Raw genomic sequence first — 17,210 nt, 5'->3', positions numbered from 1 at the left:
TTTATATGTTTTTAACTTATTGTTATACATTTTAAATGTAGATTTACCATATCTTATTCACTTTTGTTGACTATAGATGTATTCTATTTGACACATTTAATTTTACATGTAACTTTTAATATCTAAGATTAAGGCTACACTAAGGCTGTGTAAGTTTGACTATGTCTATTGCAACTACTGTCGATTAATGACAATAAACATATTTCATTTCATTTAAACATTTCATTTCATGCTAATTAATAAATAATACACATTCTCAAATGAATGTCTGATGCACTATTCCCTTCTGCTCAACAGTGCCAAATTAGTTGATAGAAGTCACTATGATGCCATAAAACTAATATTTATCACTAACAATGGAACATTTATATTTATTTTACTGCATCCTGGTATGAATGTCACTGAATCCCCTTATGTAACATGTACATATGTGCTGTTAACATATTATCGGATCTGCCTATTGCAATTTATAAAATGTTAAGCTTTATACCAAGCAATACAAGTTTTAAAATTTACAATATTAAATAGAATAATACAAGTTATGTGCAGTAGTATAAAGCAATAAAGTTTCACTTTCATCTTGGAATCTAATAAAATCTAGCAGTCACCCAACCCAATAGCATCCTACTCAATGTCAATCGATTCAGTTATCCTGTGATAACCACTTTGCCCACCACACTGCGCTATTAGCAAAATGTACCTAACCGCCTGACTATTAAGCACGTGAATCAAACTACTCTACTTGATGGCCAACCGCCCTAGGACCTTTTTCTGTTGAGATAAAATAAACCAACACAACAATACAATAACTATAAAATATTTATTCTTATTTAGAGTCTAAATTTTTCTTAAATGAAATCATCTGCATCTACTAACTGTAAACACAATTTCAAACCTTACTTAAACCATAATATTTTGAATAAAAGAATATTCATAAAAATAAAAATGACAGTAACCCAGTCGACATCCTTGCAAATCAGGATAATATAAAAGACGTATGGTTGTCCTTTTTAACCACCTTTTAAATGAGGTTGGGTATAGGTACCCTAGAAGAATGTCTAATTTTTTATTTAAGTTTGTTTCTTTATGTTATATAAATATGTCACGCTACTACTAGCCAAACATGGTTTCTGAAGGATTACAGATGACAATTAAGACATTTATTTATCCTTCGGCAAGTCACATAACAAGCAATAGACATTGTCAATACTAGAAACTATTAGTTGACTAATTTGTCACAATAGTGTTTTAAAAACTTAATCCTATTAAGCAATAGTACTCACTAGCCTATACACAATCTAGTCTAAGTGTTAAAATTAAATTAAAAATATTCTTCTAGGTTGTACAGTGGATTATTTACAAGCCATTCATGTAATCTCTCTGAAAATTTACGATGGTTTAAATTTTTCCAAGAAACTGGTAACTTATTGAAAAGCCTTATTCCCATGTTTTTATGGTAATTCATTGATTTTGAAAGTCTTAATCTAGGCAGCTCAATTCTTTCTTGGTTTCATGTATTATGAGAGTGTATGGCATTTCTTTGTGTATAAAGATGCAGATTTTTCTTTATTACCATTAATACATCAAAAATATACAAATTTACAAAAGTTAAAATGTTTAATTGCGTAAAAAGAGGTCGACAGTGATCACGCGGATTAGAGCCAGTTATGATTCATATAGCTTTTTTTTTGTACAATAAGAACCTTTTGAATGCCTATTCCATTGTTTACCCACTCATAGCACCCTAGTCCTAATCATCTACCTGCTTTTTCAACTACATTTCCTATATGTAATGGCCAGTTTCTTTATGTTATTTTAATACGTCACACTACTACTAGCCAAACATGGCTTCTGAAGGATTACAGATCCTTACCCACCATCCACTGCCTTTTCAACTATATTCTCTATGTCCAATGACCAGTTTCACTACATTTCTTATTTAATTCAATTAATTTTACTACTGACTGACTAGTATGTAGTATTTATATCAAAGTAAATGAGGTCAGGTATAATGTACCGAAGCATAAAATAGTAAATCTTTAAATTAATAGGGCTACAGTAAATTAAAAGCTCATTGTCATTCCACCAATTTAAATTTAAGCCCTGTTGAAATTCTGGAGGTAACATAATAAAATTATTTTGAAATGCTAACACATACGAAGATTAGATTTAGTAAGCCAGGCACATTATTCTTGTAATGGTTCTTTTATATTTTGATACAGTTTATTATTTTACTTCAAACTACATATTTTATTTTTACATGTTAAATTTCTTTTATTGTTCTATTTTTGGTAGCCTATGTTGTTTTGGTTACAAATTTAATATCTTTTCAGAATTAACTAACAACAGTAACTCTCTACACTTACTGTATCAACATTATTTTTTTATTACTGAAATATTACTACAAAGCCAACATATTTAATAACGTGTAATACACAGTTGTTGGAAAATGAAGTAAACTAAACATAATTAAAAAATGTGGAACATAGTAATTTCTGTCCTTATCTGTTGTTCGTAATCATGTGATGAAGATAGTACCATATTGGCGATGTTGACGAGAAAGAGGCCACGCTGTCCCTATCTACTATTTATTATTTGATTACAAGCACTAATTGATCTGAGTTTGAATTTAGACACTAGCTTGAGGGAGGTTTTTTTGCCAGAAGTGCAGGTTAGCATAGAGGTGTCACCAAAAACCATGTACACTCACAACTAGACTTCGGTAACTCGCCGACATTGCTTCATTTTGGGAAACAGAAAACAAGAACCAATTGTCATAATGATATGCAATTTTCGAAATAAGCCAATTGAAGTCTGTTCTTTCTAATAAAACAGCATTTTTAGATCCCCGGTAAGATCACATGCCAGATCTTCCGTGATGTAACATCAAAAAAGTTTAGACGATCTGGGACATGATCTTAGGTCGGGACAGTTCCATGGCATATGCCCGTGGCCACCAGTGTGTGCTTCAGTAGCCTCTGGCAAAAATAAAAAAGAAAAACATCCCTCAGGATACTACCCAAATTTAAGCTCAGATCATGTGAGGGCGCGTACAGGGTATCTTTAATTTTAATACTACAAGGAACATATTAATGATAACGGCTGCAGTATAATAAGTGGCCACCACCACAATTTAATCAAAGATATTTATGAATATTGAATCCTTGATATTCATGACTACACTATCTAAAAATACTGAAAACAAAATGTTGAACCAAATTATGTTGTAGATATTTCAAATAATAATATGGTTCTGTTGGTTTAATATCTTAGAAATTAATGTATTAACGATAGGTAAAAAACTATCTAAGTAGTTGCTTGTTCTAAAAACTGTCACTAATAGAACAAATAAAAAGTTATCCCAAATTTTAGGAATTCCTAAAGAAAAATTTCATATGATAATAAATCAGGAATCTATGAAATTGAATGTGATGGCTGTGACAAGATTTATATTAGACAAACAAAAAGAACAATAAAAACACGATTTAAAGAGCATTCATTTATCACACACAAAATATGGAAGAGCTGAAAAATCTACTGTAGCCAAGCACTGCATTGAATCAGAACACAGAACATTAATTAGAAATCTAAAATTAATAAAAGAAGTAACACAACCAATGAACTTAAATGCTTGGGAAACACTACACATAAACATAAATGAAGAAAAACTCATAAACAATGAAGAAAGCTCTATTGAAAGTTCCAGTCTTCTATCTTTTCAATTTTTTCAAAAAAACTGTAGTCATATCCAATTTTTCATACTGGCTGAAATATTTCCAAAATTGTTTCAATATTTATATTTAGACCAGATGGTATTTTAATAATATATTAAAACTAATGTAAATATTTATTAGTGGAATCAGCTGATGATGAAACCTTTGGTTTCAAAAGGCCTCATCCAAAAAATAAACAATTTGGAAAAGTATTATTTTATTAACATTTATTACAAGATAAAATGAGTTCTGAGTAACCCTTTACATGAATTAAACCCTTTTAGGACAATCAGCAATACATAGCACGTACTAGTCTTGCCGAAAAATACAAGAGGGCTATCCGTAGCCTGCTTTTAATTTTAATGTTTATGAATCAAGGAACATTGTAAAATCATGATTTTTCTATGTACTCTAAGACCTTTCTACAGATATTTATGCTGTCTTGTAGTGCAAGTCATCTACATCCTTTATAAATCGTGTAATTGTGTAGCATCACGTCACTCCAGCTGTTTTTTCATACAGGCGGTTGTTGTGTAACTGTATTTTTATGCTTATTTTCCAACCAATCAATATCAAATTTTGTACTCTTTCCAAAATATGGAACAATAAAATGTTATTTCTGACAATAAAAATAGTTTTGTTCTTAAAGTAAACTAATTTTAAACAAAAATATCATTTTTTACAATTTTATTTTTATTATTATACCTTTTTTGGTCCGTACCTGAAAAAGGTACAAGCTGATTTTGACAATTAACTTTCTATATACATTTGAGACACATTCTACTATACTAAAATAAAACCCTCATTCTTAGGCAGGGCCTATTTTTGGAGATATATTGACTTTACATGTCAAATACTGAAAAAATAAATCTATAGATGGCCGTACCTCAAAAACGTACCAGCCGATTATGATAAAACTTTCTATACACATTCAATACTAACACAGTTTACTATGTGGTGACCCTCTTTGTTATACAGCACCCATAATTTGTTTTTTCAGTATTTGACATGTAAAATTGATACTCTGAAAATAGGTACCCAGCCTAAGAATGAGGGTTGTATTGTAGTATAGTAGACTGTGTATAAAACTTTCTATACACATTCAATACTAACACAGTTTACTATGTGGTGACCCTCTTTGTTATACAGCACCCATAATTTGTTTTTTCAGTATTTGACATGTAAAATTGATACTCTGAAAATAGGTACCCAGCCTAAGAATGAGGATTGTATTGTAGTATAGTAGACTGTGTAGAGAAAGTTTAAATTACAAAAATCGGCTCATACATTTTTGAGGTACGGCCATCCATAGGGTTTTCAAATAATTGACCTATAAAATCCATAGAAAGTTTTGTTGAAATCTGTACATTTTTGAGCTACAGTCTATTATAGATTTGTTTTTTCTGTATTTGGCCTATAAAATTTAATAGACTTTGTTCATTAAAACCGTTACTTGTAGTTTTGAAATGCCTGTTAAGTAGATTCTATAAATTTTATTCTGTTTTTATTATTTTTGTCTTCAAATAACAACATTAATTTAGTTTTGTTTAAAGAACTGGTTCAGACAATAGGTTAGAAGTAGTTCTGGAACTAGGTTAGGAGTAGTTCACCAACCAGATTAGGATTTATGTCAGAGGATTAGTTTTTTCTATGGATGGAATCTATGGGCAGTTTCACACTGCTTTGTTCTTTCCGATATCACTAGCCTTCTCAGTATGTAAATAATTTTAAATTATTTTTTTTCTCAACAATATTGTTATTCTGGTAAATAAAAACAGCTGGAAATGATTAATTATGAATATGTATAGGTCAAATGTGTTTATATTCGATAGGTTAAATGTTCCTAATTATTGGTTGGTTAGACTGTGGTAGTGGCCTCTTCGAAGCTATAATAACCTAATCTAAACCTACTTATATTACGTAATAGATAGAGACAGAGTGGCCTCCTTCTCACCAACATCGCTTCCTTTAGGGAGGCAAGAAACAAGACCTCATCGTTATAATGAAATGTATTTTTCACAGTATGTCAAATAAAGTTTGTTCTTTATAATAAGGGTAGACTTTAATAAGTGGCCTACACTTGTTATTCGGTTTGTTTTGTCAAATGGTTTGGTGTTTTTATCCGAAGGAATAATTCGATATTACAATTTATTTAACTTAGCATATGATTTTAACTTATTAGTTATAGTAATTTTAATGTAAACAATAAACAACAAGAAGAAACTAATATTTTGAGAATTGGAAAATGGCGATGAATATGAAGAATATTCACAAGTGACAAGATTTGTTTAAGTAGCTTCAACATGTGATGTTGACTCCTGTTAACACATGAGGAGAATTCTTTCCTCCATTTTAAAAAGCGGTTACTCATTAATATCAATCGGGCACTTTATAATTATTGTAAGGTTTCTTTGATATCTAAATCTAGGCCGTACTTGTTTTTGTTGTTTTGAAATGTTAGTGTTAAACTTATGTTTTTAAAACTGTAATGAATGAGATTCTTCTTGTAACGGTAATTTATTATAACTCTTATTGCGTACGATTTTTACATATCGGAGTTGGATAATATATCGAATTGTTAGATAAACACAACCGGATAACGTGTGTCACAGGCCGCTTATTAAAGTCTCCCCTATAATAATGTAGTTTTTTAAGTTCCTGGTAAGAAAAACTCAATGCCAAAGTACCTTAAATTTACTTATCCAAAATGACATAGGCACTAAAAAGTTATTATCCTGTTTGGCTACTAAAGAAGTTGGTGGAGAGCATCCTTGAACACCTTGAGGATGGTGATGATATTGTCAGCATCTACCTTGACTTAAGTAAAGCCTTTGATTGTCTCAGTCACGATCTCATTCTGCGCAAACTGGAAAACCTTGGATTTAAAAACGTGGCTTTGTCCTGGTTTAAAAGTTACCTGCGGGGTCGGGACCAACTCGTTGAACTGAGGCAGAAGATCAATGGAACACTTACTTACGGCTGTCAGATCATCTTTACTCCCAGTGACCAGGGGCGTGCCTCAGGGATCCGTCCTTGGCCCGGTCATCTTCATACTTTTCACCTTAGACCTTCCGGCGCACATAGAGAACTTTGCCAAAACGATCATGTATGCCGATGACACGGTATTGGTGGCAGCCAACAGAAATGTCGAATAGCTAGAATTGAGGTCATTCATATCCCTCGAGCTTGCCGTCGAATACTGTTCTGGAAATGATCTAGTGTTCAATGAAGGTAAAACCAGACAGCTCATAATGGGCAAGAACAAAGAAGAAGTTGCTGGAATCCCTAACATCGATTCTGTTCAAGCCATTAAACATCTAGGGATTACACTGGATGTCAATCTTAAGTGGGATGAGCATGTCGAGGTCCTCTGCAGGAAGCTGAGCAGTAGTATTTATGCCATGAGACGCATTAAAGCTGTCAGCACAACAGAGGCGGTTAAAACTGCCTACTCGGCTCTTCTGGACAGCCACATAAAGTATGGCATAGTGCTCTGGGGTGCCACAGCACAACGCAATTTGCAGCGGGTTTTAGTGCTGCAGAAAAAGGCTGTGCGTGTGATGGCTGACTTGGGGTGGAGGGTGAGTTGCAGGCGGGCGTTTGTTGAGTGGGAAATTCTTACTGTAATAAATGCCTACATTCTAGAAGTGGTGACAACAGCCTGCAGAATCAGTCCACCAAGAAATGAAGACCTCCACCAACACTACACTCGTCGTGCCCGTGACTTCAACCTACCAACGCATCACAGCAGAAGATTTGAAGGCAAGCCCTCTTACATTGGCGCCAAACTGTTTAACCATCTGCCAGAGAATATTAAGATGTCCAACCCTGAGAAGCTGAAGGCGGTGCTACACCATTGGCTCCTGATCAACCCCTTCTACAGTGTGGAAGAGTACCTGGACTGGCACAACCGTGACTCCTAACTGTGAACTTTTTTTATTTTTTTTTTTAACTGTATGTCTTTTTATAAGTTTTAAAAAATGTTTTGTTTGACGCCATTTCAATCTTGAAAATTGTCAATAAAGATTTCTCTCTCTCTCTCTCTCTCTAATCTTGCACCATCTAGCGTGAGTTGGCTGCAGTACAACAAGCGGCCACCACTGTAATTGAATCATTGATATTTATTATTATCTAAACTATTGAAACCAAAATGTCAAATTAAATTATGTTACACAGGTATTTAAATTTATAGAGTAGTTCAGTTATTTTTATATATAAAGAAGTAAGAATTTATTGTTGAATAAAAAACTACCTAAACTATATTATATTTACTAAATGTAATGTTTAGTTAATTTTTACTATTATGAAGGATAAAAATGTTTGACATGAAGTATGTTCACCGCCATTGTACTTGTGGTAATTTAAAAATACCATACAAGTTATTTTACTTTGTTTTAATTATTTTCTCTAAATAACTACAATTAGAATCTTTTTTAATTAAAATGTTTAAGTATTTCTTATTGATAATTTGGTTCCTCGATTCAACTGTGGTCGTGGCCGTTTATTATATTGGAACCCCTGAGCCAACTGGCGAGATCTTGTTCAACAAATTGGTAATTATCATATTAACGGCCGGGGCGGAAAAATACGAGTTTTGCGTTAAAAACTTATTGGAATCGTCATATAGAACAAAAAAGTATAAGGTTTGATGGGGTGGAAATGAGAAATAACGAAGTTCTAGAAAATGAAAAATTAAATAACTTTTCAGTAATATCTCCATGTTCTACATCCACGTCTAGCGTCACGTGACCTTTTGTGGCCAATGATTGAACCTCGTGATGACGTCACCGGTTGCGCCGCCATCTTTGCAAACGTAAATGAAAAATAATACAGAAATGAGCAGAATTTTTTATAAAAATAAATGTTTTTCTTAATTTCGAGAAAAAAATTAATTAATTACGAGTGCCTCCGGCCATCAGCGCGGGCTTCGGCAGCCGGTGCTGCCCCGCGCTGATGTCAATAAAAGAAAAAACATCCCTCGAGATAGTACCTATCAGTAAAATAGAAAATACTAGAGGGGCTGATCAAAAATATAAATTGAAATGTAATGCAAAGGCAATTATGTAAAGTTAAAAAACTAAATAAATCATGAAAAACTCAAATATATAGATGGATCAGAGAACACATACCATTAGTGTGTTGGCGGATACAGCTGAGCAGCAGCAACAAAAAAGTCGTCTATCACAACGAAACGACAAAGTCTCCCGGTTTAAAAACACCACTCGACCGCACGACGAACACATACACTCATTTTTAAAAAATTCCATGTTCAATTAAAAAAGAGATAATTTCGTTTTGGTTAAAACGTAAACTCTTTACGTGCCCTACGAAACACTCCGACACACACAATTCACTAGGGTTGGTTGAACTAGTGGATGGTTGATTCATCATTGTAAACGCACTCACTCAATCCGACCTACTGAACACGATATCTTGTGTAGAACTGACCCATGCCCCGGAGAACTCAGATAACAGGTACGTTATCAGGCTGCTATCAGTCCCGGCCGCAGATAATATTCAAGTAAACAGATTATCCAGACACAGCACACAAACTGAACATTAAAACATTAGGAACTTAACCACTTATCAATATACCCCCTAAAATCATGTTATTTGTCATTTGCACCCCATAGTACTATATATATTTTTTGTTCAGGAGGGTGAGCAGAATACGTTGGTAACGTCAAATTCGTGATTTGCCGCCCCGGCGTTTAATCTTACTGGTACAAACAAATTAAACTGGAAATGAACATAAGAAACAACTGAGTAGAAACAGGGAGACTTTAATAAGCAGCCTACACTCGTTATATGATTGCTGTTATCGAACAATTTGATATACTATCCAACTTTGATATGTCAAAATCATATACAATAAGAGTTACAAGTAACCGTTACAAGAAGAATCTTATACTTTACAATTTTTAAAACATAAATTTAACAATAGCATTACAAAACAACAAAACCAACTTCGATGTTGGTATGGACTAGAATTTGATATCGAGGAAACCTTACAATATTACAACTTGCCCAATTTGATATTAACGAGTAACCGCTTTTGAAATGGAAGAAAGACTTCTCCCCGGTGAGTTACCACAAGCCAAATCCACATGCTGAAGCCACTTAAACAGTCACTTGTGAGAAATATCTCACATATTTTCCTCATATTCATAACTATTTTCAAATTTTAGATTATATTAGTTACTTCTTGATGTTTATTGTTTACATTAAAATTACTATAACTAAAGTTGAAATCATTATGCTAAGTTACATAAATTGTAATATCTAATTATTCTTTTGTATAAAAACAGTCGAACCATTCGATAATAGCAATCGAATAACGAGTGTAGGCCGCTTATTAAAGTCGGGTAGGGTACGATAAGCGGACCCGGTTTTTTAATATCGAAATTGGAAAACGATATTACTTAAACATAACCATTGATATAATCAATCGATACTGATTAATTATTTTGAACAATTAACTTTTTATAATCTGTATCAACAGCTATAAACACTTTCAAATAATACTCGTAATGTAATATTTCAATTTTATATAAGTAACATTTGATTATTAAAAATGACAGTCAATTTTAGAAAACTACACAACATTCCTTTGAAAGATGATAATACATTTATTTGTTTGATCACTGTAAATATCATTCATATTTTAATTTAAAATGTATGATTGTTATTGAGGACTATAGATACTTTTATATTGATTGATAGTCTAGGATTTGAGATGTGAATATTAGGTATTGATGATTACATTCGATATAAAAAACCAGGTCCGCTTATCGTACCTTACCCTTAAAGTATACCTGCAAAAACAAATGATGTACTTCACAAATCTAACCTTCACTAACCTAGGCTACAGTACAGTGAGGCTATATCATGAAATAAATATAACCTATTCCTTATGATTTAATGGGCTTAAAGTGTTTATGTAATAGAGTTTGCATTCTTGAAATTTGAGCCATAAATGTACAATATCATAAATAAAATCCTAGGTTTCAGGAAATATGATCTAAAAGTTAATAATGTTCTAGATATTTTTGATCTTTAAAACTAAACTAAAATATCCTTGTAAAACACGAACTGTTCCTACTAATTATATTAATTGCCTAGATCTTCAATATAGGCCAATACCAAAATAAACTGAGAATTGATCTAGACCGGAGTTAAATGGTAAGCAAAGATAGGGACAACCCTGTTTAGAGGCCTAGTACGTAATGAGACTAAAGGGAATAACATAATTAAATGTTTACCTTTCTTTCAGTAACTCTTTCTTCTGTTGAATATCCATTCTTCTTTCCATTTTTGGGCAACAACAGATCATTTTTTCCATTACTTCTCTTCTTTAACTCTGTGGTACCACTGTTTAGAGCCATTGCTCACCTAAAGAAACAGACAACAGATTCGCTACTGTCGCATAAAAAAGACTTGAGCTAAGGATTGGTCAGTTATAAACTACTCAATCCAAATGAGGCTTATATCAATGTTTTCTATGGAATAAAGTTGAAAATAAAGAGCAAATGATTCTCTTATTAAGTTTTTATCTTTCAAATATAACACAAAATATAATAAACTTTATTTTTTCATTGATAACACGTAAAATATTAATAAAGACACATTCACGAGTTACTGGAATAAGTTGTTTTGACCAATTAGTGAATCATATGTTAGGAAGAGGGGGAGTCAACAAAGATTCGTCGGACACTTGAAACGTCAGATTCAAGTGCCGGGTGCCGGTGTGTAGTTCGAGAAGTTTGCGGTTAATGCGTACGAAGTGAACAAGTGATCGCTCACCAAAGGACAGCAATGGATCTTACGTACATGCCAGGTGAATTAGATTATAAAAATGAAAAGAAAAGCAACGATTCTGATATGAAGAGAGAACATGATTCAGTGGATGATTTTGAGCATCTCGATCCAGATTCATCCCCTGTTGATAGCCATTCAAAAGATTTTTCAACGATCGAAAAGTTTGAAAATATGTATTCTAGTTCTGAGAAATTGACAGGAAAAGACGTAGATACATCCGTTAAATTATTGGAAGAAGTCACTCATGATGAATTGGATTTGCTGGCTAAAAATACAGAATCTTTGGCAGACTGTAATATTTCCTCAAGTATTAAAGACTTGAAATCAGACTTTGACGATGAAGTACATCAAATCAAAAGCAAAGTAGATGTAACTAATGAAGGGTCTAGTTTGTTAGATTTTGGAATAAGTAGTGATATCCCTCCCACCTCATCAAATGGTAAATCTGAAATGGTTTTGTCAAATGACAAATCTGAAATTGATGCAATCAACAAAAAATTCATATCTTCAGAAATTGGAATCCATGAGGAAAAGACTGAAAATGAAAGTGACTTATTAAATTTAGGCCATGAGACTGAAAATGGTGATAAGTTTGTCAAAGATTTACCTCTTACTGATGATCATTTAAACAAACAAATGAGTGATAAAGACATCACAAAAGAGGAATTGGATTTCGATAATACTAAATCTATGAAAGAAGCTGATGCTTTATCACAATATGAAATAAAACCTGAAAAGAAGGATATTGGGAAGAAAGATGAATTAATTGAGGAAAGTTCTGAACCAGCCTTTAAACAGGAAAGACAAGAGGCTGAACCAGAACCAGCTAAACCTGAAACGCCATTACCAATTCAACAGCTGGAAAACGTAACAGAAGAATTGCATGAATCTAAATTAGAACCTTCAAAAATACAAGAAGAATCACCAGAAGAATCACATGAGTTACCAAGCAAAGAAGATAATCCGTTAAAACACTTTATTGCTGTTTGTCCTCCAAAACCTTCTTCGGCATCTGATACGGTGCCTTCTTTTACATCTGATACGGTAAAGGAAGTTGTGAAGAAAGTCTCTATTTCAGATCTAGATGACATCATAGGACCCGAAGATGTATTCAAACGCATTGGTCTTGGTAAGTAATTTTTACAACCTTTTATCATCATTGTAATATAGTAAATATCAAAATTTTAAGGATCTTATTATTGATTTCTTGAATATTCTAGAGGCAATTTAGAAACCCGAAAATAAGCCAATTTAGAAAGTGTAGTATAAACAGTACAATCTTAAGTGTTGGAGAGATGTTGGTGACCCTAGGGTCTCAAATTCCATTAGGAGGTCATTCAAAGTCCATGTTGACCATGTCCAAAAGGCTCCCCTTTGGTGAACACCATGACTCTTTTGAAAATTACCCAACCGACCAAATTTTTTTAAAAACCTGTATTTCTTCAATAACTTAGATAAATCCACCAAACATTTTTGTCCTCCAATTTATATTTGATGTATTAGAAAACCTCATCTTACAATGTGAAAAGAGGTGTGGGGTTTAGTTCTTGTACTTTATCCACTAAAATGAAATTGTACAAATAACACTTAATTTATGAACAAACACTCCAATAATTAAGAAATTTTATTTTTGTGAGGTCTTTCGTGTTCAATGAACACATCATCAGACCCACATAACTGAAATAAAATGTTATTTAACTTTTATTTCAGTTACGTACGGGTCTAATGATGTGTTCATTGAACACGAAAGGCCTCACAAAAAAAATGTCTTAATTATTGTAGTTTTTGTTCATAAATTAAGCATTTGATTCCAATAAGAAGAAGCTGGTAGAATGTATGTACAAATAAGTTAACACAGAAGAGATCGTTTAAAGTGTGAGTTGACTATACCCAAAAAGCGTTCCTTTGGGAGATAGGCCTATCTTGGCTCCTTATTTTTAATTAGTTTGGTTTTCACCAATCTTTAATTATGTCAAGATTTAAACTGCACACAATGTAGCCTCTTAATAATTGTTTCAACTCCCTATTTTAGGACAAAATCACACGTAACTAAATTTAATCTCGTACATTATTGTTGTAGAAACTGTGCACGTAGTAAAGTTGTAAAAACTTAAATAAGGTTGGTATGGTTTTCAATCCTTCCTAAAGTAAATTGGAGGATAAAAAATTGGTTATGGGTTTTCTTGAAAGTAGTCAGTAACTTAAATACTAACGTTTTAGAAAATATTTTATGAAAGTCAGGCAACTTTTATGAAAGAGGAATCACCCCCAAAGAAGGAGGTGTCTGGAGGTAAAATGTTCATCATAAATTTTCTATTTGCCATAAGAACAGTCTCCAAATTTTTTTTTAATTGGATCACGGGAAATGGGCTAATCCCAGAACCTGGAGGTAACCGAGATGACTACAAGGCCAGGTAAGGATAAGAGGAAGAACTATATTATAACATGTCATATTTTTCTGGTTTATTTTAAGTGTTTTAGTCCTTTTTTTAAAGTCAGATAACTATAAACTTATTGATTTCAATGTTATTTTACATTGTTAAAATTTGTATTAGGAAACAGCCAGAGACAGTCATATACCCACAAAATCTATACTGCCATATAATAAGAGGAGTCAACTGACCAGGTGCACATGTGCACAGCTCAGAACTTTTACTGTATTCCCAGAAAATCTTCCCAAAATAATATAAAACAATGTAGGTATTTCAGAATGCTAAAGTACTGTCACTAATCCAGTTGTTATTTTATAGAGAAGAAACAAAATACAACCGATTAAAAATATGGTTTAAAATTGCCTGAGTTATTCATCAGTAAATTTATGTTGAAAAATTTCAATTTTTGGAAAAAAGGTTTAAATAAACAAAATAACTGAATATTACTTAGTACTAATTAATGAGTTTTCTATTTGGCTAGCAATCATGATACGAGTATATAAATAATTTTAAAATGGCCCTGACCAAATCTATGAGCTTATAATATGGACCACTGTAGAAGCAAACCGTGTACAGTAAAGAACACATTATTTTAGGTTCTCTCTAATATAGGCTACTTGTTGGTAATTAGATAAGTTAATATTATTAAAAATGATAACATATAAAGCAAGACAACTCTTCGAAACCAGACATTTGCAGTGTCAAGTGACATGTTATATATACAGTGTGATACAATTGATGTAAGAAAAAAAGAAAATGATGATGGCTACCGTAACTTTTTGCTATGGAAAAGTCATCAGAAATGTCAAGATATTTTTAGAGCTTCAAGATTGATTTAGATATTACTATACTATATCATTAATGTAGGTACTGTTTTTTTTTTTTCAGAAACAAAGTTTTGTAATTTTTTGCTTGATCATAGAATTCAGTAGTTTATTTTTTGTTTAAATCAAAATGATTTATAACTTGTTTTCATTTTATAGAGAGGTTAATTTTGTTATGAAATATGTTTTCCCTAACTTTTGTTTTTTATGTTGTCATTCATTCTTTCTCTCTTTATTGAACATTAAGAATGTTATTATTGAAAACGATGTGTGTTGCTATTTTATCATTTATAATAGGAATAGTGAAGTATGCCCCAGCACATCGAACATCCATGTTAGGCTTTGCCGTGTATAGATATAATATGAGATCGTCAAACTTAATCTTACCAATGTATGTATAAAGCTTTATGCTAAATGTAAAACATATAGTAAAATTTATTCTCAAGACATCTTGGGAAGACTTAGGTTTCACTAACGCTCAGCGAAAATCCATGAACATACATGCACTATAATCTAAATCATCTCTTCTATATAAAAATGAAGTTTCATGCAGAATTTAAAGTCTATCGTTTAATTTGTTCTTAGATAATGTGTGGAAGAGAGACAAACATACAAAAAATGGGCAGGGAACCTCTTGAGTGATAGCAAAGTATGCAAATTTTCAAGTCTAATGCTCAATTCGTCCTCAGTATATCATGTGAACAGTTAGGCTTTGCAAATGCTTAACTAAATATCATGGAGATACATGCAACATCATTGAACTCTATGGTGGCTATATATAAGCATAGGTTCTTGCCAAAGTTCCAATATTATTCTGGAGAGATCGTTTGGACTGAATAAATTTCCCTAACACTCAGCTAATAAGGTTGGTCTTTGGGGATTAAGTGAATTCTTTCTTTGGGTGACATAAGTGAAGGGTTAATTATAGGGAACATGAACTTAGTATAATCTCTTGAAATAGCCTCTCATAGTCCGGTCAATTTAGACGTTGACCCTTGCAAAAATTCCCAGAAAGGTGAAAATTTGCATAGATGTTAGGGACACAATTGTTATGATGTTGTGAAAAGTCCCCATCGATCCCATGTCTGCAAAAATTTTTATTTGTGATCAAATTTCACAAAAATAGGCTTTTTTGAATTTTTTAGCGAAATGGTTAAATTTATGATAAAATATGTCAGACAAAAGTTGTAGATCATGCAATTATCTACAAAAATTATCCTTACGCTTTTTTTCATAACACTAACCATTTTTGAGAAAAAACCATTACAAAATTTTACGCTGTATTGTCTATAATATGTACACATTTCCATGCCACCTATGAGGTAGTGTACCTAGCGTGTCCTTTGTAATGTGGTTTCCCCGGTAGGCTTATTCCAGTAAAATTAATGAATTATTGGTTATTCTTCTTCTTTTCAGTCGTTGCACTATTGTCTGAGTGGTCGTTGTCGATCAGGTACACCTCGAGTGACAAGTTCCGTTATACTTGGTTTATTTTATTCATCATCATCGTCATTAATTATTTCTTCTTCCCCTCCACCTTCTCTCTCTCTATTTTCTTCTTCCTCCTCATCTTATCTTAGTTAAATTGTACTAAAAGCGATACATCAGTTGTTTCGTCGTTCATGTAAAAACCTTCTTCTGTTGGAGATTCAACATTGAACACGATTGGCCTTGACAAGTAGTGTACGCTAGTGAACAATCGGCTTCGCACACAGTTTTTTCCATAGGTTTTACATCTGTATGAGGACTTCTGGTTCGTGTGAATTATTTTTCTGATGCTAATGTTGAGTTTGCCTTATTCCCACAATCAAGAAAATATGTTGCAAAGTGTATATTTACGGTCATTGTAATTTACTTCTGTTAGTATTGTTTTTCCATTGCTGATTTTGCTTCTTTTCTGATCAAGAAAATATATATATATATATATATATATATATATATATATATATATATATACAGCTCTGAGAACCCTACTTTTGTCAAAAGACAACTAATTTAGGTTTGATAACAGTCTTTAATAATGTAAAGTGAAGGTCAGACTACATTGTCTCTTATATTTGCCCTGCTCGCAGTTACCTAATCCTTTGCACACAATTTAGTAGGCGTTGTACGTGTATGACCACTACTGGTTGGAGTGAATTATATTTTCAACACCAATGTTGAGTTCACCATGTTGCCACGATCAAGAAATTACGTCAAAAAGTTTATATTTATGGCAATTCTAATTTACTTTGTTAGATAGTAACATTGCCTTTTAGATCTATACTTAATATTTGATTAAAATGTACTGCTAAAAATAGGTTAACAATGACACTACGTGTTTGTTTCTTTGTTAACTGTTAAAAAAATGGTTCATATTTAGGAACATTTAGAGCTGGAATTGGTACATTAGTTCAAAAGCACAGTCCAGCGAACTTTCATCT

General features: G+C 32.5%; 2 protein-coding genes across 5 annotated transcripts in view; one reads left to right on the top strand and one right to left on the bottom strand.

The window, feature by feature from the left end:
- LOC124356542 (serine palmitoyltransferase 2) overlaps positions 1-11,133 on the bottom strand; it is a 49,164-nt gene extending 38,031 nt beyond the window's left edge. Inside the window, exon 1 of the mRNA XM_046807605.1 lies at positions 10,976-11,133. Coding sequence (XP_046663561.1) covers positions 10,976-11,098 — 123 coding nt within the window. The 5' untranslated portion in view covers positions 11,099-11,133. The remainder of the gene's footprint in view (positions 1-10,975) is intronic.
- A 287-nt stretch (positions 11,134-11,420) lies between these two features.
- The window catches only part of LOC124356541 (reticulon-1-A), a 163,161-nt gene continuing 157,371 nt past the window's right edge, over positions 11,421-17,210 (top strand). For 2 of the 4 annotated variants that reach the window (XM_046807599.1, XM_046807597.1), the window contains exon 1: positions 11,425-12,660. In XM_046807599.1, coding sequence (XP_046663555.1) covers positions 11,529-12,660 — 1,132 coding nt within the window. In that variant the 5' untranslated portion in view covers positions 11,425-11,528. Of the gene's footprint in view, positions 12,661-17,210 lie in introns of all 4 variants that reach the window. The other 2 variants (XM_046807600.1, XM_046807598.1) reach the window with 2 other exon arrangements.

Source organism: Homalodisca vitripennis, chromosome 3 (genome assembly GCF_021130785.1).
Source record: "Homalodisca vitripennis isolate AUS2020 chromosome 3, UT_GWSS_2.1, whole genome shotgun sequence".
In the NCBI taxonomy this organism is placed as follows: Eukaryota; Metazoa; Arthropoda; class Insecta; order Hemiptera; family Cicadellidae; genus Homalodisca; species Homalodisca vitripennis.
This window is presented reverse-complemented; position numbering and strand designations above follow the sequence as displayed.